Below are 17282 nucleotides of genomic sequence, written 5' to 3' on the forward strand. Positions count from 1 at the left end.
GGACTGATTTATTCAGTGTGTGATGGTTTGGATGTTCCCTCCCCTCCCACACTGAAGAGAATCACCCAGACTAGACTCAGTCATTGGAAATGGAATGAAGCTTTATAGTTACAGCTCAGCACAGTACACAAGCAGGTATGTACAATAGATACTGAACTTCACACATGAACCAGTAGTACAGAAACACAGCAGCCCTCCCAGAAACCAGAGTCCCCTGGATAGGCTCCCAACCACCCTTCCATCTCCTGTCCACCCCTCTGCCTTATCTCAGACTTTGCCTTACGTTCAAGGGTGAGTTTGGAGGCTCAGCCAGGGGGGTTAGGAAGCAGAAGGATTAGTCAGGCAGCAAGTTAGGTTAGAGAGAAGTTCATGCAGCCCCAAGAGACAGAAAGCAACTCTGTAATCTACATTTGTGTTCTTGTTTTTGTCCATCTCAGCAAGCCTGAGTCCAGCAGACATCACCACTGCTCCCTTTTCACAGCCTAGCATCTAATTCCTCTCACCAAAATGTCCCAGCTAGGTTCAAACTAGCACACAGTGTAAGACCTGTCCTTGGCAAAGGGAAGGGGAAGTGTTCATAGAACAGAACAGAAATTGTTTCCATTGCCAGCCTGAGCTGATACCTTGCAAAGTCCATTCTGAGAACCAAAATTCTCTGACCATGTTTTGGACAAGCTCTCTTTGCTGAGCAGCTGACACTGATAATCATGGTTAGCATGAGCTAAATGTTGTCAATTCAGTTTCACCAAGCTGAAAGCTGCTTCTGCCTAGCTCCCAGCTGTGTGTTCCCACTCTGTTCCAGATGCATCAACTGCACAGATACAGAGAGTTGGTTGATGTTGATCTGACAGGAAGGGAAACAATCCACCAAGAAATTTGCTGCTTGCTTTTTCATCTGTGCCCAATGACTGGGTCTGATATTGTGCTCTGCATGGTTGTGTGACCATGGAAGGAAACTTGGGGTGGGAAAGGGGAATGTGAAGCTATCGCAGTGCCAGAGTGCAGCAGTGATGGCAGAAGTGTCCATTCACATCTTCAAATCTATGATAGCATCAGGTGGGAGACACAAATGTTCCTGCAGGTCAGAGAGTCATAGAATCAACCAGGTGGGAAGAGACCTCCGAGATCATCAAATCCAACCTAGCACCCAGCCCTAGCCAGGCAACCAGACCATGGCACTGAGTGCCTCATCCAGGCTTTGCTTCAACACCTCCAGGGACGGTGCCTCCACCACCTCCCTGGGCAGCCCATTCCAGTGCCAATCACTCTCTCTGCCAACAACTTCCTCCTAACATCCAGTCTAAACCTCCCTGGCATGACTTGAGACGGTCCCCTTGTTCTGTTGCTGCTTGCCTGGCAGAGGAGACCAACCCCCACCTGGCTACAGCCTCCCTTCAGGTAGTTGTAGACAGCAATGAGGTCAGCCCTGAGCCTCCTCTTCTCCAGGCCAAACACCCCCAGCTCCCTCAGCCTCTCCTCACAGGGCTGTGCTCCAGGCCCCTCACCAGCTTTGTGTCCTTCTCTGGACACATTCCAGTACCTCAACATCTCTCCTGAATTGCAGAGCCCAGAACTGGACACAGCACTCAAGGTGTGGCCTGAGCAGTGCTGAGCACAGGACAGAATAACCTCCCTTGTCCTGCTGGCCACACTGCTCCTGATGCAGGCCAGGATGCCATTGGCTCTCTTGGCCACCTGGGCACACTGCTGGCTCATGTTCAGCTACTCTCCACCAGTACCCTCAGGCCCCTTCTTCCTTTAGGAGGTTCCATAACTACAGACTGTGATTTTTTTTCACCAGGGTTGCATCAGGGTAGCAGAAACAAAATGGTATTTCTGTCTGCCAAGAAGCAACCCCTCAGCCCTTTCAGATACAACATGTGACCATTTCAGGATCTTGGTGGTCCTTTCCAAGCACAGTGACTCATAGTGATGAGATGTTGTGGTGAGGGATTTGGTTTGGTCAAGGGCTTGTCCCAGTGAAACTAAGGACTGCACTCGATGGGCTTGAGGGTCTTTTCCAATCTAAGCCATTCTGTGATGCTGTGACTCACCTCAGCTAAGGCTACTGTACCATTAGCACACTTTGTCTGAAGCTGCAGATGCTGACAGCAGGATCCTGAGAGGCAACAGTGCCCAACAGAGCAACTCCTTAAAATTAGACTAACTTTGGCAAAGAAAAAATTCTAATCCAATTCTCAGGACTAGAGCCAAGCTTTAGGACAGACATCATCTTGCTGCATAGGGTGGGAAAAGAACATTCATAATAAACTCTGCCTTCCAAGAGCTGCTAAGAGAAATGTTTGTGACAGGAAACTTCAGGATGAAGTAATAAATTAAAATGAACCTAGAAGGGCAGGAGAGGAAATAAACCACCCCCAAGTAGAGTAGGGGCAAAGTCTATGCCTAAAGAAGCAAACACTCATTATAGATTCTTTAAAGATGTTCCTTTGGAAGAAAGACAACCCTGTGAGAGGTCAGAGAAGCCAAGAAACATACTCCCTGCCCAAAAAAAGCCTGGATTTGTATAAAGGGCTTTGGTATGGTCTCCAGAAGAGACCACTGGAATCATTTAGTCTCATCACCTGTCTAAAAAGAGTCAATTTCACCACTCACTTGTGCATACAAACTACAGGTTGCTGTTGGACATAGACTCTCTCTAGAGAGAAAGCAATGCCTACCTTGAAGACTCTGGGTGATGGAAAGCCAACCACGCTCCCTAGGTAAGCTGCAGCTGGTATTGTTCTCATGTCATGTACCCAGACCTCAGCAAAACCTCTGACACCATCTGCCACACAAGCTCCTGGCAAAGCTGGCAGCTCATGGCTGGGACAGATTCACTCTGGCATGGGTCAAGAACTGGCTGGAGGGCTGGACTCAGAAAGCAGTGGTGAATAGTGCCACATCCAGTTGGCAGCTGTCACCAGTGGCGTGCCCCAAGGATCAATCCTGGGCCCAGTTCTCTTCAATATCTTTATTGATGATCTGGATGAGGAGATTGAGTCCAGAATCAGTAAGTTTGCAGATGACACCAAGCTAGGAGCAGGTGTCAAGCTAGGTCCCTGCAGAGGGACCACACAGGCTGGATGGGTGGGCAGAGGCCAATGGGATGAGATTGAACAAGGCCAAGTGCAGGGCTCTGCACTTTGGCCACAACAACCCCAAGCAGTGCTACAGGCTGGGGACAGAGTGGCTGAGAGCAGCCAGGCAGAAAGGGACCTGGGGGTACTGATAGAGAGTAGGCTGAGAGAATTTGGGTGCTTTAGTCTGGAAAAAAGCAGACTGGGGGAGGAGTTTCATAACTGCTTATAAACACTTAAAGGGTGGGTGCCAGGAGGGTGGTACCAGTCTGCTTTCACTGGTGCCCAGTGACAGGACAAGGGCCAAGAGGCAGAAACTAGAACATATGTGTGCTCCTCTTCTGAACATCAGGATGATCTTTAACTTAAGGCTGACAGAGCTGTGAGGAGGCTCCATCTCTGGAGACATTACAGTCCTGCTGTGTGACCTTCTCTAGCTGAACCTGCCTTGACACGGGAGCTGGACTTGATCTCCAGAGATCATTTCCAACCCCTGTCATTCTGTTACAATGTGGCCTACAGATCGAGGGAGGTGATTCTCTCCCTCTGCTCTGATCTGCTGAGACCCCACCTGGAGTACTGCATCCAGTTCTGGAGCCCTCATTACAAGAAGGATGTGGATGTGCTGGAGCACGCCCAGAGAAGAGTCATGAGGATGCTCAGAGGGCTGAAGCAGCTCTGCTGTAAGGACAGACTGAAAGAGTTGGGGCTGTTCAGGCTGGAGAAGAGAAGGCTATGAGGTGACCTTATTGTGACCTTCCAGTACCTGAAGGGGCCTACAAAAAGTCTGTGGAGGGACTTTTTAGGCTGTCAGGGAGTGACAGGACTAGGGGGAATGGAGCAGAGCTGGAGATGGGTAAGTTCAGACTGGATGTGCAGGGGAAGTTGTTCAGCATTAGAGTGGTGAGAGGCTGGAATGGGTTGCCCAGGGAGGTGGTTGAGGGCCCACGGCTGGAGGTGGTTAAGGCCAGGCTGATGTAGGGTAGGGTGTCCCTGGGCATGGCAGGGGGCTTGGAACTAGATGATCCTTGTGGTCTCTTCCAACCCTGACTGATTCTATGTACCTACCTCAAAGAGAAAAGCCTGGCAGCACTGCTCACTGCATTCCTTCTTAGCACTGCTGCTGGTCTTGTCTTGCTGCAGCAGCTTGCACACATCTCACTGCATGCACTGCTGCCTGCACATCCCAAAGAGCTACAAGAAAGATGTTAAGGTTGCTGTGAACAAAATACAAGTGGGAGCACACAGATTCAGGCACCTGAAGAAACAGCAGAACCATGATTACAAGAAAACTTCTCTGTGGATAATGAAGAACTTCCCTCTCAGGAGCACAGCTGAGGAGATCACTGGTCTGTTCAGATCAGACAAGCTGCACTCTGGGCAGAGCACAGCACTCCTGACCTTCCAGTGGAGGATGCTGAGGATGGCAGCAAAGCCAGCACAGGATGGCACACACACCATTCCTTCTCCAGTACACAAGAGACAGGGGTTTCCTGTAAGGAACAGAAGATTGAAGGAGAGGGAGGCAAGCAAAATGCTGAGGCAAAGCACCACCCTCTGCCAACTGCCGGCTCAGGAACAATGTCAAAGTCTGGTTTAAGCAGTGCAGAAGCAGCCCAGAAACAAGACCAGGACTTGACCTCCAGCTTTAAGCATATCTTAGGAAGAAATTCTTTACACAGAGGGTGGTGAGGCACTGGAACAGGTTTCCCAGGGAGGCTGTGGATGCTCCCTCCCTGGAAGCATACGAGGCCAGGTTGCATGAGGTCTTGAAGCAACCTGATCTAGCAGGAGGTGTCCCTGCCCTTGGCAGAGCAGGTAGGAACCAGATGCTCTTTAAGGTCCCTTCCAACTAAAACTGTTCTAGGATTCTGTGATCCATTCCACCCTGTGTTAGACACAAACAGCCCCACAGAGAGCCCCTGGGCAGACATCCAAACGCTTGTGAGTGCTAGGGAAATGTATGGGAATGAGAGTGACTGAGAATGGATGTTAGCCACGGATGCTGCCTTCAGCAGTGCGCTGCAGGTCACCACCTGTTGCCAAGGGACACCACATGGACTCCAGATGACTCCATGTGAATCCCACCAGAGACCTTTATTGCTCGTTCTGACGTCATATCTATAGACTTGAGCACAGAGCACACATCTACACATTAGCATCACCTAGGCAAGCACAACCCAGTCTTTGACACACAACACCTTGTTTTGCTCATTAACAGGTGTCCACTATCTCTCCTCTCCCGTGGGAGGCATCCTGAAGCCACAGGAGCCAAGGTGGAAATGCTCCTCAACATCTCCAAAGCCACTATCTCCACCACCTCCCTGGTCAGCCTGTTCCAATGCCTGACCACTCTTGCAGGAAAGACTTTTCCTTATCTCCAAGCTAAACCTGCCCAGCACAATTGCAGGCCACTTCCTCTTGTTCTATCACCTGGTACTGGGGAGAAGAGACTGAGCCCCTTCTAATTGCAATCTCCTTTCAGGGATGTAGTTGTAGAAAGCAATGAAGTCTCCACTCAGCCTCCTCTTCTCAACACCAAACAAGCTGCTCCTCACAAGTCCTGTTCTCTAAGTAGCAAGCAGATCCTAAGACTTGTTCTGTTAGTAGTAAGCAGGCTCACTCCTCTGACTAACTAGTACTGAGCAGTGTCAGCAACTAGCCAAGGCCCAAGAGACCACAGTGTCATATTTCAGCCTCTATTTCCACACGACTAAGACTGCAGGCTGGTGTAATGCTTGTTTCAGTCCTTTGGCTCACAGGAAGGCAGGAAAGCAGAACAAAGCAATGTCTTTCAGTCTACATCTCTGTCCTCACAAAACCACTGAGAGGGTAACAGCAAAAGGCAGCTCTGCTGTCATTAGACAACCTCTGCAGCTCTTCATGAGGCTGCACAGAAAGTTTTAGCCAGGATAATCACTCAAGTCAGATCTACTGACTGCTACAGGATCTACAGGAGATATATTTATCTGCCCTCATTTCTCTTTTCTCCAGTTTTTAAGGTCCAATATACATTAAACCATCTCAGGAATAAACCTGTCACCTCTAGGACCTCACTTGACACAGTTTTTTCACAGGCTCACAGGATGTTAGGGCTTGGAAGGGACACAAGGAGCTCATCGAGTCCAACCCCCCTGCCAGAGCAGGACAATCCTGTCTAACACAGAGCACAGAGGAGCACATCCAGACAGGCCTTGAAAGTCTCAAGAGAAGGAGACTCCATGACCTCTCTAGGAAGCCTATGCCAGTGCTCTGTGGTCCCTTCCTTCTTGTTCCAGGCTGCAGTTCTGTGCTGCCTTTCCCATTTAACTTGCTTCCCTACAGGCCAGCTTAAAGCATAGCTGCTTAAATACAGGCAGCTTCAGAAGCAACCTTGGAAGCAGTTCAGAAGCAATCTTTCTGCTGCAACATTTTGCTAGTAATTGAAGATTTCAAACCTTCTCCCTATTCTGGATATATATGGTGCATCACCATTCTTGTTCAGACTGCACTGTGGGGTCAGAAGAATCCCTTATGTGCCCCATTTAGTGCATCCAAATCACAGGAGGTGGAGGACTCAGCAAGCAGGAACTGAACTGAATTTGGGAATACTCAGAGCAGATGTGCTTCAGCTGCTGATTAGGTTGAGTCCTAGAAGCCACAGCAGTGGTAGCCCAAGGTATGCCTCCAAAACATTACACATCTTGGAACCTCATCACAAACTGCTTTACTCTACAAACAGATCTACTTCTTCAGCATCCTACTGCATGCTAGCATGGGGACAGCCAGACAACCCCCACTCTGTTTTCTGGCTTGCAAGTCATTCTCCTTTCATACTCTTGCCACTTTGAAAGAGAAGGAGGCTATTCAAAGGCTGTCCTCATTTCCTTTTTGCCTGACTGAGCCAGGCAATATCTCATCTACTCCTGGATACTACATTATGGGCTATGAAATATTAGATTTTATTCTTTTCCTCACCAGGAAAATACTCCTGCAGAGCATTTGGAAAGAGAAATAAGGCTGCTTTCCTCTCACTAAAATAATTCATAGCAATGGAGCACCAGTCACAGAATCAACCAGGTTGGAAGAGACCTCCAAGCTCAGCCAGTCCAACCTAGCACCCAGCCCTGGCCAATCAACCAGACCACGGCACTAAGTGCCTCATCCAGGCTTTGCTTCAACACCTCTAGGAACGACGACTCCATCACCTCCCTGGGCAGCCCATTCCAATGCCAATCACTCTCTCTGAGAAGAGCTTCTTCCTAACATCCAGCCTAGACCTGCCCCAACACAACTTGAAACTGTGTCCCCTTGTTCTGCTGCTGGTTGCCTGGAAGAAGAGACCAACCCCACCTGGCTACAGCCTCCCTTCAGGTAGTTGTAAACAGCAATGAGCTCTGCCCTGAGTCTCCTCTTCTCCAGGCTGCACACCCCCAGTTCTAACAGCCCAGTTTGGGTGCACACCAGGACATAGGCAAAGTGTCCAAACCTCAAGGTTCCAAGCAGTGACTGACTCTCAAAGAAACATGCATCAAGAGGAGTAAGACCTTGACAAGCTCTACAGAAGACAGCTCATAAAATCTGTGACATGTGAAATGCTTTCAGTATTTATCCCTTAACATGGCAAAAATACCACAGCCAACAGAAATTGTAAATGAAATAGCAGCTACAGCAACCATGTGAAGCTCATCTGTAACCTCTCTGCTCTTGAGTCACCTCATTATAATTGTGTGAAATTGTGTTCAACAGGAGAAGCCTTTCAAGAACGAAGGACAAACATTAGGTTTGCCTTCAGAAAGAAGGCAGCCAAGAAAGGATCGGTGCCTTTGGCCAACTCTCCCCCTAGGGCAATTGGGGCACAGAGGAGCAAGAGTTCCCTTTTGTATCCCTGCTCCACGCCGTTTAGCAGCCATCAAAGAGCAGTTGCCAAAGAATCCTTCAGAAGAGGCCAAGCACAGGAGGCAACATCCTCCTAATGGCTGGAGACAATCAGACAGTGAATCACCGAGCTGCCTGCAGCCAGCTGAAGAAAGCCTCCTCAAGAGCCCTTGGCCGCCCTGCGGGACAGCAAACGCTGCTGCTCTGCAGGACCCACGCTGCTGGGCAGCTTCCTTCAACAGCCTGCTCCTGGGACAGAGGCAGAGCAGCAGAGAATGGGCTGGGTCGGAAGGGACCTTCAGGATCAGCCAGTTCCAGCCTCTTGCCATGGGCAGCGACACCTCCCACCGGCACAGCTCGCTCAGACCTTGAGCCCCTCCAGGCAGGAGGCAGCCACAACCTCCCCTGGCAACCTGTGCCAGCCTCTGCCCACCCTCACTGCCAAGGATTCCTTCCTCACCTCCACTCTCACTCTCCCCTCTGCCAGCTCAGAGCCACTGTCCCTCATCCTGGCGCTCCCAGCCCTTGTCACAGGTCCCTCCCCAGCTCCTCTGGAGCCCTTCAGGCACTGCAAGGCTGCTCTAAGGTCTCCCTGGAGCCTTCCCTTCTGCAGGCTGCACAGCCCCAGCTCCCCCAGCCTGGCCCCGCAGGGGAGGCTCTGCAGCCCTCCCCTCACCCTGGTGGCCTCCTCTGGACCCTCTCAGCAGTTCCAGCTCCTCCCTGGGCCGGGCACAGCAGCACTGGAGGCAGTGCTGCAGGTGGAGCCAGGTAGATACTCACAGAGCAGCCGTGGGGTGGCAGGGAGAGGAGCCAAAAAAGGGCCCGGGCTCAGCACTGCTCTCATCTGCTGCTGCCAGGAGAGTGCCAGCCCTGAGCCCTGAGCCTCGCTCGGTGCCAGTCCCCTGCAGCCTCTGCCTTGGCTCCCCTCCCTTTCCTGTCTCCTGGTAAGAGACTGAAGGCAGCAGAGGCAGCTGGGGGAGCTCAGCCCTTGCACCAAACCGTTTCCCCAGCCCCGGTAATTAAGGGCGGGTTACGCTAATGAGGGAGCCTGAGGCCGTGGGGTCTCCCTGGGGCCAGAGCCGTCAGCAGCCGCTGAGTGCCGCAGCTGCCATTCAGGCCTGCTGTGAGGGCAGCCACGGCCGCGGCTGGCACCGTGCGGGGCCCCGAGCCGCTCAGCACGCCCCGGGCCCTGGGCTGGGCTCTCTCGGCCGCACGGCGCTGGGGCCGCAGGCTCTGCCTGTAATAGGTGATTGTAATTGTTTAATAAAGAAACATTTTAATAGAATTGTAATAGGTAATTGTAATTATTCAATAAAGAAACATTTGAATAGAATGTTAAGCATGCTTAGCTGCAAACGGCAGTGTATATACAGCTGCTGCAAATCAGGAGATGTGCCTAAGCGAGAGGTCATGCTAGAGATGGTAATGTGCAAAGAATAAGCTAGCTAATTGCTGAGTATTTCAAAGACTAAAACTTTAGGTGCATCCTTAATTTTGAGCTAAGAGAGAACAGGCCACATGTGGGCTCGGACATTAATCAGTCATGTTCCAAGGACTAAGCTTTAATTTTGAGAAGTGGGATTCGGGACATTAACCAGCCAAAGGAAGTCCATATTTGGAGACGGGTGAACCAGAGGACACCTGAGGAGGACTGCTTACTTCATCCTCAACGACCACCAGAAGGGAAGGCAGACCCTAACCCAAACGAAGGAACATGCGCAGAAAGGATGGGTTTATGTAATTTGCAGGGCGGAACAACGCAGACAACACAGTATAAATATAGGCTAATGAAGAGACTTGTCACGGCAGGTGGCGGAGCGGTGACTCCCCTGTCGTCCAGCGCTGTGACTTTGCTCATATTCTACTTGCCTAATGGAATCAATTTGTAACCTGGACACTTGGATTTTGAGTCATTCTCAATTGATAACATGCCCGCCTCAGGCGCAGCGGGGCCGGGCCGGGGCTGGCTGCAGCCCGAGGCGGTGCCAGGCACCGGCAGCACTGCAGCCCCCAGGGGCGCTGCGCGGAGCGGGCGGAGCGCGGGAGGGAGGGGCGGGGAGGGGCTGGCCGCGGGGGCGGGAGCGGGTGGGGCGCGAGGCGCTCCGCAGCCAATGGGAGGCTGCGCTCGGCCCTTGACCAATCAGCGCGGGGGGCGTGGTCGGCGGCCCCGTTGGAGAGTGCTGCGGAGGAAGCAGCCGGAGAGGGGCGCTGGGAGCTGGCAGCGGAGCGGGACCGGAGCGGCTGCGGTGAGTGCCTGGGGGCGGCGTGTGCCGGGGCCCCGGGGGGCGATGTCAGGCCGGGTGGGAGTGTGCTGGGGTCCTGCTGCCTGCAGGAAAGCCCTGGGGGTGCTGGTGGAGAGCAGCCTGCGGGCCTGGGCTGGCCGAGCTGCAGCAGGGGGGGCGCAGGCAGCCCCCGCTCCGCTCTGGGCCCGGGTGGGCTCTGCCCCTTGTCTGCTCTCTTGCCCCACCCTGGGCACTCCCCTCTCTGTCCCTGCTGCTGTCACAGTGCCGCTGCGCGTCCGCGGCCCTGTTGCTATAGCAGCCGGGGCGCAGTGCAGCCGCCGGAGCGCGGCGGTGAGGCGAAGAGCTGCTGGTGGCCGTTGCGGGGCGCCGTTGCGGGGCGCCGTTGCGGGGCGCCGTTGCGGGGCGCCGTTGCGGGGCGCCGTTGCGGGGCGCCGTTGCGGGGCGCCGTTGCGGGGCGCCGTTGCGGCCCTAGAACAAGAGGCACCTTCCCGGGCAGAGGAGTTTGTGTGGCTGACGCTGGTGCTGTGTGCTCAGCTGACTGCCTCCTCCTGCCTGCAGAGCGCAGAGCCGGGGCAGGGCGAAGCTCGGAGCCTCTCAGCCCCACAGCCGCCAGTGAGGCAGGGGAGCAAAGCAGGAGCCTGCAGCACCGAGAGGCGGCGGCGAGCGAGGCTCTTGAGACGCCTGGCAGCGGCTCCGGGGGCAGAGCCGGCCCGGCCCAGGCGAGCCTCGCCACGGCCCTCGGCGGCTGCCGTCCGACTCCGTCCCGCCGGCGGGAGCCGCCCCGAGCCCTGCAGGCGTCCGGCCGCGGTGCTCGGCGACGGTGGCTGCCGGTGGAGCCCAGCGGCAGCGAGACGCCAGCGGCGGCAGCCTGCATCGCCTCTGCTTCTCCCAGCCGGCAGAGGTGAGTGGCAGAGAGTCGGCGCCCAGAGGCTGGGGGCGAAGGAGCAGTGGGGGTGGGCAGTGCCCCGTGGCAAAGCTGCCACGGCCTCGGCTGGCAGAGCCGGCAAAGGGCAGCACGGGCACAGCTGAGGGGATTTTCCCAGCTGGGGCCAGGCTCTGGCTGCCTTTGTCGGCCTCTCCATAGCCCCTTAGAGGATCCCTGAACTCTGAGGGGCTCAGATGAGCCATGGACATTGCTGGCGTCCTTCAGAGTCAGGCCAGAGTCCAAGGGGCAGAGCCTCAAGCAGAAAGCCCTCAGTAGAGCTGCAAACCATTGCTGCTGTCCTCTGCCTGCAGAGAGGGCACTGGGAGGGGAGAGGAACCTCCATCCATCAGCTGCACGGTTGCAGCCCCCAGCTCCTGCCCATGCCACCTACAGGCCCTGTCCTGTCCCTGCAGCCCTCGCTAACGTCTCTCTCTCCATCTCTCTCCCTTGAAAGGCTGCAATGACATCCCCCAGCAGCCTGCTTCAGGCGAAGCTGAAGAGCTGTAGCTCAGCCTTCCTTTGTGGCAGAGCTGTTCCAGCTCCCTGTCTCCTTCTGTGGCCTTCTCTGGCCCCGCTCTTAACTGGTTGATGCCTTCCCTGTGCTGGGGAGCTGGATGCAGCAGGTGAGGAGGAGCCACAGCAGAGTGCAGTGGAAGGGCAGAATCGCCTGCCCTGCTCTGCTGAGCACTTTGAAGAGCCAGGTAATGACACAGTGCCTTGAGTCAAAGCCTCTTTCCTCCTGTGTGCTTCTGCCTGACCTCTCCCTGCTCATGGAACTCCGTTTCTGTAACAGAAGGTCCTGCAGCTGCAGCAGGAGCTTGTGCACGCTGGCAGAGTGCAGCCTCTGGCAGAGTCCTGCCACGAAGCCCAGAAGCTTTCCAGCAGCTGCCTGCAGCAGGAGAGCAGTGAGCTGCAGAGGGAGAATGTCAGTTTGCAGGAGGAGCTGGAGAGATCTGAAGCTAAGGTATGGAGAAAGCCTCTCTCTTGGCAGCAGGTGGCTGCCCTACAGCTGTCTGAGTGCACTCGAGCCAACTGTGCCCCAAGAGCAGAGGGAGTGACCTGGGAGTGACTCAGCTTTGTTTTGTGAGCCTGGGGCCTGCAGTTAGAGAGGTGCCTGAGAGTGAGGTCCCTTTGTCCATCACTGGAGCAGGAGGACAGGTGTGTTTATTTCCCAGCACTGCTTCTGGGTCTGACACAGCAGGGCAGAACCCGCAGGGCCACCTGGAGGATGCCTGCAGGGGAACTGCGTCTGTCCAAGAGCTGGCAGGAGGCCTGCAGCGGTGAGGAGCTCAGAGTGGAGCCAGGCTCTGCCCTCTGTGTTCTTGTGTCCCAGCAAGGCAGCACAGGGTGGCCAGAGCTGCTTTTGCTGTAGGGGAGGTTGTGTCCCAGGCTTCTCTGGGGCTTGGTGCTCTTGTGCACCTCTGTGCTGAGGCCTGTGCTTGCTTGTCAGGGTCCAAGGTGAACGTTGCAGGCTGAGCAGCACAGCCCAGGAGCAAGCCAGGAGCACTGCAGCCCTTCATAAAGACCTGCAAGCTGCTGCCTCGGTAAGCCAGTCAGAGCCTGGTTGCTTGGGGGTTGGTGTGGGGCGGTTTGGAGGCGAGGTGCTCCTGGAGAGCCTGGGAGAGATGAGTTCCTCTGTTCTGCTGCCTGGAGGCTGCTCTCCTGGCCTGCTGCCCAGCTGTGTGGCTTTGAGAGTTGTGTGGTGAGATGGCAGCAAGTGCCAGGCAATGGCACCCTTGTGAAGGAGTTGGCAGGGATGCTGCAGTTTGGAGCAGGGCCGAGGCTGGGAGCTCAGGCAGCACTTGAGGCAGTGCTGTGGGACAGGGATTTGGTACTTTTGGCTGCAGGCTTTCCTTGGGCTCTGGTGCTGCTGGGTGCTTGCCCCTGGAGGCCCAGAGCGTGGCAGGAGTTCTTTAGTTGCCTGCACTGTGCTCACCTTCCTGCTCCAGTGCCTGTGGATGCCTTGGCCAGAAGGTGCAGCTCCATACTGCAGCGAGCAGACCTCCCAAGATGAACGTCCAGGACTCAGAAGGGACTCACTGCCAGTGCCCAGAGCCGGAGGACCTGGCCTCGATGGCAAGCTGCAGGGAGGCATTCCTGGCTGGAGCGTGGCAAAGAGAGTTGGCCGTGGGCAGGCACAAGGTAGCAGGCCTGGCTGTGTGCTGCTCTCCAGCAGTGCCCCTGAGTGGAAGCGGAGCTGAGCCCAGCCCTGCTGTGCCCCCGTGCAGGGAGCTGCCTGCGAGCAGAGCCAGGCCTGGCACTGGAGCTTGCAAGGTGCTTCTGCACATCAGCCCCTGGGCTTCCAGAGCTGCACAGGGCCTGGCAGGTGCAGGCTGCCTGCAGTGCCCCTGGGAGGGCAGGAAGGCTTTTCTGCCTGCCTTCAGGGAAAGCTGAGGCCCTGCGTGTGGGGTGTGGTGCTGGGGGCAGTGCTGGCTGCTGTCACTGACTGCTGGCCCATGGAGCACGGCACAGCTGTGCTGCCTGCATGGGCACATGGCACAGGCCAACTGCTGCCTGCAGGTTGGAGGTGCTTCTGGATGAGGCAGAGCTGAGGCCAGGGATGGGGAGAGAGAGTGAATGGCAGCTGAGTGTGCGTGAGAGGGAGAAGCAGCAGGATGCAGAGTGGGAGAGAAAGAAGGCAAAAGAAAAAGCACAACAAAAGCTCTGCCAGAAGACTGCTCTGGTTTGGCACAGCCCTGGCCAGTCTGTGCCACCTGATCAACAGGCCCTGTGCTGGCTCTGGCCTCTGCTCCAGCCTCACCTTCTTCTGCAGAGCCACAGCAGAGTGGAGTAGGAAGGGAGAGGAACCTCCCTCGCTCTGCTGGGCCCCCTGCAGGTTTGAGCAAGGAGAGGAGTGAGAGGCAGCAGCACCTGGCCTGCTGGGGACTCCATGTCCCTCTCCCCACTGCTAATGAAGCACAAGGCTGAGATCTTCCCCACTCTGCTGCTTGGGCCACGGAGAAGCAGTCGCAGGCTGCTGGCCTCAGCTGAGCTGCAGCAGCTGCAGGAGGCAGGGTGAGAGCAGGGGCTGAGGCCAAGTAAGTAAGGCTCAGCTCTGGAGCTGCTCCTGAGTGCCCCAGGGGTGGAGGAACCTTTGCATCTACTCTGCCTTGCAGTGGCTTCTGCTGCTGGGCACTGAGCCCAGAGGAGGCAGGGCTGTGCCACAGCAACAAAAGGTTACTCTGGAGAGCTGGAGGGTTTAGTTTGGGAGAGTGGGAAGCATTCAGCCTGGGCCTGGGCTGCAGCCCCCAAGGGGCAGAGCGGCTCAGGGTGAGGCTGGCCCAGGCTCAGGAAGCTGCCAGGGCAGGGTCAGGAGAAGCTGCAGGCAGCAGCAGACATTTTGCACTGAGCTGAGCTGCAGGACTGGATGAAAAAGCTGAAAGCTGAGCTTTGTGCTGGCCTAGGCAGCGGTGGGGAGCAGCGGGAGGGAAGCTGCTGGGGGCACAGCAGGGCTGCTGCAGAGGCTGAGGTGGGGCAGGGGCAGGCGGCAGCAGAGTGCCCGGAGCTAAGGTGGGGCAGAGGGAAAGAGCTGCTGCTGCCTTTGCTGCTCTGCCTCTCTCTCGGCCCTTTTCTTCCTGCCCCTTTCTCTGCCCCTGCCCTGCTCCTCTCTGCCTCCTACCGCCCAGCCTGCGGAGGGGGTGGGGGCGGAGTCAGAGGGAGGGGCGGGGGGGTGGGGGCGGAGGTAGACAGGCGGGGGGTGGGGGCGGAGTTAGACAGGCGGGGGGATGGGGGCGGAGTTAGAGTGGCGGGGGGGTGGGGGCGGAGTTAGACAGGCGGGGGGTGGGGCGGAGTTAGGCAGGCGGGGGGGTGGGGGCGGAGTTAGGCAGGCGGGGGGTGGGGGCGGAGTTAGGCAGGCGGGGGGTGGGGGCGGAGTTAGGGCGGGGGGTGGGGGCGGAGTTAGGTAGGCGGGGGGTGGGGGCGGAGTTAGACAGGTGGGGGGGGTGGGGGCGGAGTTAGGTAGACGGGGGGGGTGGGGGCGGAGTTAGGTAGGCAGGGGGGGGGGGCGGAGTTAGACAGGCGGGGGGGGTGGGGGCGGAGTTAGACAGGCGGGGGGGTGGGGGCGGAGTTAGACAGGGGGGGGTGGGGGCGGAGTTAGTCAGGGGGGGGGTGGGGCGGAGTTAGACAGGCGGGGGGGTGGGGGCGGAGTTAGGTAGGCGGGGGGGTGGGGGCGGAGTTAGGCAGGCGGGGGGTGGGGGCGGAGTTAGGCAGGCGGGGGGGGTGGGGGCGGAGTTAGGCAGGCGGGGGGGGTGGGGGCGGAGTTAGGTAGGCGGGGGGTGGGGGCGGAGTTAGGTAGGCGGGGGGGTGGGGGCGGAGTTAGGTAGGCGGGGGGGGTGGGGGCGGAGGTAGGTAGGCGGGGGGGTGGGGGCGGAGTTAGTGGGGTGGGGGCGGAGTTAGACAGGCGGGGGGGGTGGGGCGGAGTTAGACAGGCGGGGGGTGGGGCGGAGTAGACAGGCGGGGGGGTGGGGGCGGAGTAGCAGGCGGGGGGGTGGGGGCGGAGTTAGACAGGCGGGGGGGTGGGGCGGAGTTAGGTAGGCGCGGGGGTGGGGGCGGAGTTAGGTAGGCGGGGGGGTGGGGGCGGAGTTAGGTAGGCGGGGGGTGGGGGCGGAGTTAGGAAGGCGGGGGGGTGGGGGCGGAGTTAGGTAGGCGGGGGGTGGGGGCGGAGTTAGGTAGGCGGGGGGTGGGGGCGGAGTTAGGCAGGCGGGGGGGTGGGGGCGGAGTTAGGCAGGCGGGGGGAGGGGGCGGAGTTAGGCAGGCGGGGGGTGGGGGCGGAGTTAGGTAGGCGGGGGGGTGGGGGCGGAGTTAGACAGGCGGGGGGTGGGGGCGGAGTTAGGCAGGCGGGGGGTGGGGGCGGAGTTAGACAGGCGGGGGGGTGGGGGCGGAGTTAGGTAGGCGGGGGGGTGGGGGCGGAGTTAGACAGGCGGGGGGGTGGGGCGGAGTTAGGACAGGCGGGGGGGTGGGGGCGGAGTTAGGTCGGTGTGGGGGGCGGTGTTAGGCGGGGGGGTGGGGCGGAGTTAGACAGGCGGGGGGGGTGGGGGCGGAGTTAGACAGGCGGGGGGTGGGGGCGGAGTTAGGTGGGGGGTGGGGGCGGAGTTAGTCAGGCGGGGGGGTGGGGGCGGAGTTAGGAAGGCGGGGGGGTGGGGGCGGAGTTAGACAGGCGGGGGGGGTGGGGGCGGAGTTAGGTAGGCGGGGGGGTGGGGCGGAGTTAGGCAGGCGGGGGGGTGGGGGCGGAGTTAGGTAGGCGGGGGGGTGGGGGCGGAGTTAGACTGGGGGGGGTGGGGGCGGAGTTAGGTAGGCGGGGGGTGGGGGGCGGAGTTAGTAGGCGGGGGGTGGGGGCGGAGTTAGGCAGGCGGGGGGGTGGGGGCGGAGTTAGAGTGGGGGTGGGGGCGGAGTAGGTCAGGCGGGGGGGTGGGGGCGGAGTTAGACAGGCGGGGGGGTGGGGGCGGAGTTAGACAGGCGGGGGGTGGGGGCGGAGTTAGTTAGGCGAGGGGGTGGGGGCGGAGTTAGGTAGGCCGGGGGGTGGGGGCGGAGTTAGGCAGGCGGGGGGTGGGGGCGGAGTTAGGCAGGCGGGGGGGTGGGGGCGGAGTTAGTGGGGTGGGGGCGGAGTTAGGCGGAGGGTGGGGGCGGAGTTAGACAGGCGGGGGGGTGGGGGCGGAGTTAGACAGGCGGGGGGTGGGGCGGAGTTAGGTAGGCAGGGGGGTGGGGGCGGAGTTAGGTAGGCGGTGGGGTGGGGGCGGAGTTAGGTAGGCGGGGGGAGGGGGGCTGAGTTAGGCAGGCGGGGGGGTGGGGGCGGAGTTAGGCAGGCGGGGGGGTGGGGCGGAGTTAGGCAGGCGGGGGGGTGGGGGCGGAGTTAGGTAGGCGGGGGGGTGGGGGCGAGTTGGTAGGCGGGGGGGTGGGGGCGGAGTTAGACAGGTGGGGGTGGGGCGGAGTTAGGTGGGGGGGTGGGGGCGGAGTTAGGCAGGCGGGGTGGTGGGGGCGGAGTTAGGTAGGCGGAGGGGTGGGGGCGGAGTTAGATAGAAGGGTGGGTGGGGGCGGAGTTAGGCAGGCGGGGGGAGTGGGGGCGGAGTTAGGCAGGCGGGGGGTGGGGGCGGAGTTAGACAGGCGGGGGGGGTGGGGGCGGAGTTAGGTAGGCTGGGGGGTGGGGCGGAGGTAGGCAGGCGGGGGGTGGGGGCGGAGTTA

The 17282-nt window shown here is 58.4% G+C and overlaps 1 protein-coding gene and 1 long non-coding RNA gene across 3 annotated transcripts; one reads left to right on the forward strand and one right to left on the reverse strand.

Annotated features, from left to right (window-relative positions):
* Nucleotides 1–83: 83 nt before the first annotated feature.
* LOC135174480 (uncharacterized) lies at nucleotides 84–9277 on the reverse strand. Of its 2 annotated transcripts, none has more exons than XR_010301923.1 (3): nucleotides 8718–9277; nucleotides 4149–4573; nucleotides 84–1075 (listed from the first exon to the last, which is right to left on the reverse strand). It is a non-coding gene; the product is annotated as an uncharacterized LOC135174480 (long non-coding RNA). The 2 variants fall into 2 exon arrangements; XR_010301924.1 differs by lacking the exon at nucleotides 8718–9277 and adding an exon at nucleotides 8614–8705.
* A 374-nt stretch (nucleotides 9278–9651) lies between these two features.
* On the forward strand, nucleotides 9652–13814 carry LOC135174475 (uncharacterized). Its single transcript, XM_064141736.1, has 5 exons — nucleotides 9652–9674; nucleotides 9879–10183; nucleotides 10739–11081; nucleotides 12556–12649; nucleotides 13055–13814. The coding sequence occupies exons 1-5, from the start codon at nucleotides 9652–9654 to the stop codon at nucleotides 13304–13306; spliced, it is 1017 nt and encodes a 338-aa protein (XP_063997806.1). The 3' UTR covers nucleotides 13307–13814.
* Nucleotides 13815–17282: the final 3468 nt, after the last annotated feature.

Source organism: Pogoniulus pusillus, unplaced genomic scaffold (genome assembly GCF_015220805.1).
Source record: "Pogoniulus pusillus isolate bPogPus1 unplaced genomic scaffold, bPogPus1.pri scaffold_66_arrow_ctg1, whole genome shotgun sequence".
Taxonomy (NCBI): Eukaryota; Metazoa; Chordata; class Aves; order Piciformes; family Lybiidae; genus Pogoniulus; species Pogoniulus pusillus.